Below are 4,474 nucleotides of genomic sequence, written 5' to 3' on the forward strand. Positions count from 1 at the left end.
CCTACAAATCACACTACACAGTGAAAGTACCATAAGGCCTACCTACAAATCACACTACACAGTGAAAGTACCATAAGGCCTACCTACAAATCACACTACACAGTGGAAGTACCATAAGGCCTACCTATGCAGACTACAACATAGTGTAAGCACAAAGCACCTACCCACAAATCATGCTACTCTATACCAGTACCATAAGGTATTACACCATAGGGTACAAAGAATCATATTAACAACTTCTGTTACATCAGGAAAGTACCAAAAAGTTTATTCACAAATTACTACATCAAAAAATCTGACTACTATATTAAGATTTTATCTACATACAGTCTGTTCCCTATTTACAATTTATTAACATTAAACCTTGCTTATCTTAAAACCACATCTAACATAACACAAACATCTGAGATGAAGGTATAACATTTACATGACAAATTATTCTAGAGAAAAATAAACAAAAACTTAAGAAATATATCATCAGAAAAATTGTTTTGACAAAAAAGAAAAACAAAAGATCTCGTAGGACATTTGTAAGGAAATGCTGAGGATCTGTCTACATGTCATATATTTTAGCCTTACTCAAATCATGTATGCCATGTGTACTTCCTATGCTATTTTAATATTCCCTTGATGTCCCCCCAGATTTAACAAAAACAACATCTATACACAGAATACAGATGAGATTAGTCTCCAAGGTACACAAAACATTTCATCTTTTACCTTCAAGTTAAAAATAAAAATTTCAGTACAAACATTATACACTGAATAACGTGTGTAATGGCATGATACAAGACAACTACATACAGACTTTCAGAGTTTACACGAAGTTTATTCAAACAACTACCACAGATTTATAGCTTCTGCTGCCCACTTAGTGCTTTCCACCACATTTTCTTGTTCAAAAGTCAGACCACACACATCCACCAGCAATATTTTGCAACAATCCATTTTTTACTTCATTGTAAACACTTACCATTTCCCAAGTTTTCAACTTGTTGTTTCACACACTCATTAAGAGGTGTCTGCATGATAAAATGAGATGCTACAGTCTGGGTTTTCATATCTTTGGCTTTTGATTCCCATGTTTCTTCTGTGTTAAGACTCTCTTCTTCTCCAAAACTACAATTATCTGCATCAGTTCTTGGTGTATCATGATAAACTCTTCGTTGTTTTAACTCCATGGCTTCTTCTTGATGTCTACCACATGAATCACTATCATCTTCATTAACAAGAGAGGAGTTACGATCATTCAGACAGCTTGCAAGTGTTTCAAAATTTTCTATAAATCTATCTTGATCATCTAGATGGCCAACATCTAAAAGTTCATTTTTAATAGATGCTCCTTTCTCATCTTTATCTTTATGCTTGCGACCCCATTTTTTGTACTTTTTCTCTTTTCTTGGAGATTTTTCAACATTGAGTTCATAGTCCTCTTTACCCTTTTTTAGCTGTTCCTCAACAGCTTCTTCAAATGTTCTTTGTCTAATTCCAAATATGGATATGAAGTACACGACAACACCAGAGAGAACACAGACACCAGCACAAATCAACCCAGTCTCTATATCCATTTCCAATAATCAGAAGTGCCTGAAAATAATGACATATAACTTACAAGTGTTTATTTTGGAATACAAGAAGTAGAATAATTAAGATTATTTGAGTTTAATTTTCCCATATGTATTTATATCATCTGTCACAAAACAAAAAGGCCAACTATTGTACCAAATAAATTCTGAAAACGCATGAAACGTTTTTAGTACCTAGTAAAAGATCAAGTACAGGACCACAGTACTACACATTCTCAAGAAGATTGATCTTCTCTTAACAATCCATGATATGAAAGGTTTTGCAAGAAGATAAACAAGAAACCAAAGCCCAGGCTGAAAATATAACCAGAATATCATAATAGCTAAGGCAAATCACCATTTATATTGCACAATGAAGAAGCCTTAACAAGAATATACATTAATAAACAGAACTCCAAGTTCAACACAGATGAAATAAAAAATTTATAAAAAGGGACATTGTTACTTTTGCACTACAATATGACTCAAAAAATTAGTAAAACTATGCATCTTGTTCAACTAAACAAAACTGTGCTTGTAAAAGCAGCAATAAAAAATAAAAAAGCAGTTCTGTTAGCTCATATTTTCCATTTCTAACTTGCAAGAACTAATATTAGGTTATTATTATAATATTAGTTAATAAAGTAGTCTGGTTAAGAAGTCAGTGTAAAATATTTTACAATTTTAAAACTAAAAGTCTAAAAATACAGTCCATATAAATATGGAATATTATTATCTAATATTAAATAGCAATAATAAGCATTTGAAATTACAAATATTGTTTACTAACTTTATAAATTACACTAAATTTATATTTCTATTCATATTTCATATCCATATGGAATGTTTTTAAGTGGACAAAGGTTTTCAAATACTAGGAAAACGCGAAATATTTTAAATTTTCACTATTTTTGTCTTATTAAGTATCATTATATGTCTTTATGCATTCTGTATTCTAAGATTAACAAACAATTTTAAGTGAAACTGAAAGCATCACTGCATCATCTACAGGATACATATACTTCAAATTCAAATGCCCTTAAAATGGTTAAAAATATACAAGCCAAAAATTAAATATTTAGAACACAGCAGTTGCATGTAACAAAAATATTTAAAATAAGTTTATTTAGAAACAGTGTTGATCTAAACTTCCAATGTTTAAATTCAAACCAGCCTACGTTACGCAGTATATAATTTATTTGCCTAACACTAATGGTGATGTTATCACTGTTTGCATTAACTAATGTTACAAAGCCGGTGGAGTGCTGGTATCACTGAGTATTAAATAAGAATCACTCAATTAGTAATACTAATAGGATGCACATCATTGACATCACACTACTATTATACTTTTACTTTTAGGCCTAAGATTCTAATAAAACTGAAATATAATTTTTGTGCTATGTAAGCTACTAAGTTAACATCATCAAATATTTTGGCCAAAACAACGAGAAACAAACCTCTAAATAAGACCTACCAACTGGAATGTAATAACTACAACCGGCAAAAGCCAACACCCAGGAAAATGGGATAAATTCTTTGCCGTCTAGTATTATATGCCAAGTGTGCGAGAGATGACGAACCACTTAGATGATTCACTACAAACAACGCAATGCAGAACCCACCAAAGAAACTGTGTTAAGGGTATTGGTAGGGCTGATTTAATACGACCGTGCTGTATGGAAAGCGTTTTGTATTGCACGATTCTATTGGTTACTGCACCAATTTTGACGTAGAATTGCATCAGGCTTCACACGCGTGATAGGTCTGCTCGCTCACTGCCGGCAGTGTTTTCGATTGCTTTTCTAAGAGCCCCGGGTCACCACTTTATATGTGTATACTAGAAACTTCTTGTGGAAGTGTATCGAATTATCATCTCTTAAAGACAGTTGTATAACCAAAGAAGACAAGTCCCTTAGTTATACAGAAAAACACAAGACTTCCTAGGCATATAGCGTTTGTTCTCAGAATGTACATAACATGCAGTTTAACAAATTACCCATTTTGTTTAATTACTCTTTTCAATAATTACATTTGTGATGTCGTATACTGTACACTATTAACGTGAAAGTATAATATAAAAATTACAAAAAAAATATACATTTGAAACAAAATAAATTAAAGACGGATAAGAGAAAGCTGGAAGACTTACTGCTGGACGAAGATAAATAGTCCTGTATCGAATACGCCCTTGCAACTACAAAAGCATATGGACCACTCGGTTGTAAAACCAGAGAAAACAAGTCCCTTAGTTTATACCGAAAAACGTAAGACTTCATAGACATAGAGCATTTGTTCTCAAATTCAAAATTTAAACAACATGCAATTTAACAAATTACCCAGTTTGTTTAATTAATATTTTCAAAAATTACATTTATGATATAGTAAATAGTACCTTAGTAACACGAAAGTATAATATAAAAATTACATTTGAAACAAAATATATTAAAGGCGGATAAGAAAAAGAAGACTGGACGAAGATAAGTAGTCCTGTATCGATTACGCCCTAGCAACTACAAAAGCATATTGAGCACTCGGTGTTATACACCAAATAAACCTAGAATCATCTATCAGCTTTTTAAACACGTTTATTTGTACTATTCGTGCACAAAATTGCATGTGGATACAAGCCTTTGTTGCTTACAGGATTCCTTAATGACATATGCGTCACCCGCAGAAATTTAAATAAAAATACAATTAATATTGCAATTACTGCCAGCTAAAGTGAAGGATTCAGATCAGTATTATTTATTGTGTATATTCAGTTACTTGACTGATTAACTTTGAAATTGTACAAGTAAATGTATTTGTACTTTAAGCATACTACGATTAGTGAGTAAATGAGATGATGATACTGTTACAACAGCGGAAGTCACGCGATGCTGGGAGCATGAGCGCTGGAGTTTCTG

The 4,474-nt window shown here is 32.2% G+C and overlaps 1 protein-coding gene across 3 annotated transcripts in view; it reads right to left on the bottom strand.

Moving 5' to 3' along the window:
• LOC111087345 (restin homolog) overlaps nucleotides 1-3,270 on the bottom strand; it is a 14,137-nt gene extending 10,867 nt beyond the window's left edge. The window contains exons 1-3 of one of the 3 annotated variants that reach the window (XM_022393667.1): nucleotides 3,043-3,199; nucleotides 1,761-1,880; nucleotides 974-1,587 (exon numbers count right to left, since the gene is read on the bottom strand). In XM_022393667.1, coding sequence (XP_022249375.1) covers nucleotides 974-1,568 — 595 coding nt within the window. In that variant the 5' untranslated portion in view covers nucleotides 1,569-1,587; nucleotides 1,761-1,880; nucleotides 3,043-3,199. Of the gene's footprint in view, nucleotides 1-973; nucleotides 1,588-1,760; nucleotides 1,881-3,025 lie in introns of all 3 variants that reach the window. The other 2 variants (XM_022393666.1, XM_022393669.1) reach the window with 2 other exon arrangements.
• Between the last annotated feature and the right edge of the window lie 1,204 nt (nucleotides 3,271-4,474).

Source organism: Limulus polyphemus, unplaced genomic scaffold (assembly GCF_000517525.1).
Source record: "Limulus polyphemus unplaced genomic scaffold, Limulus_polyphemus-2.1.2 Scaffold2036, whole genome shotgun sequence".
In the NCBI taxonomy this organism is placed as follows: Eukaryota; Metazoa; Arthropoda; class Merostomata; order Xiphosura; family Limulidae; genus Limulus; species Limulus polyphemus.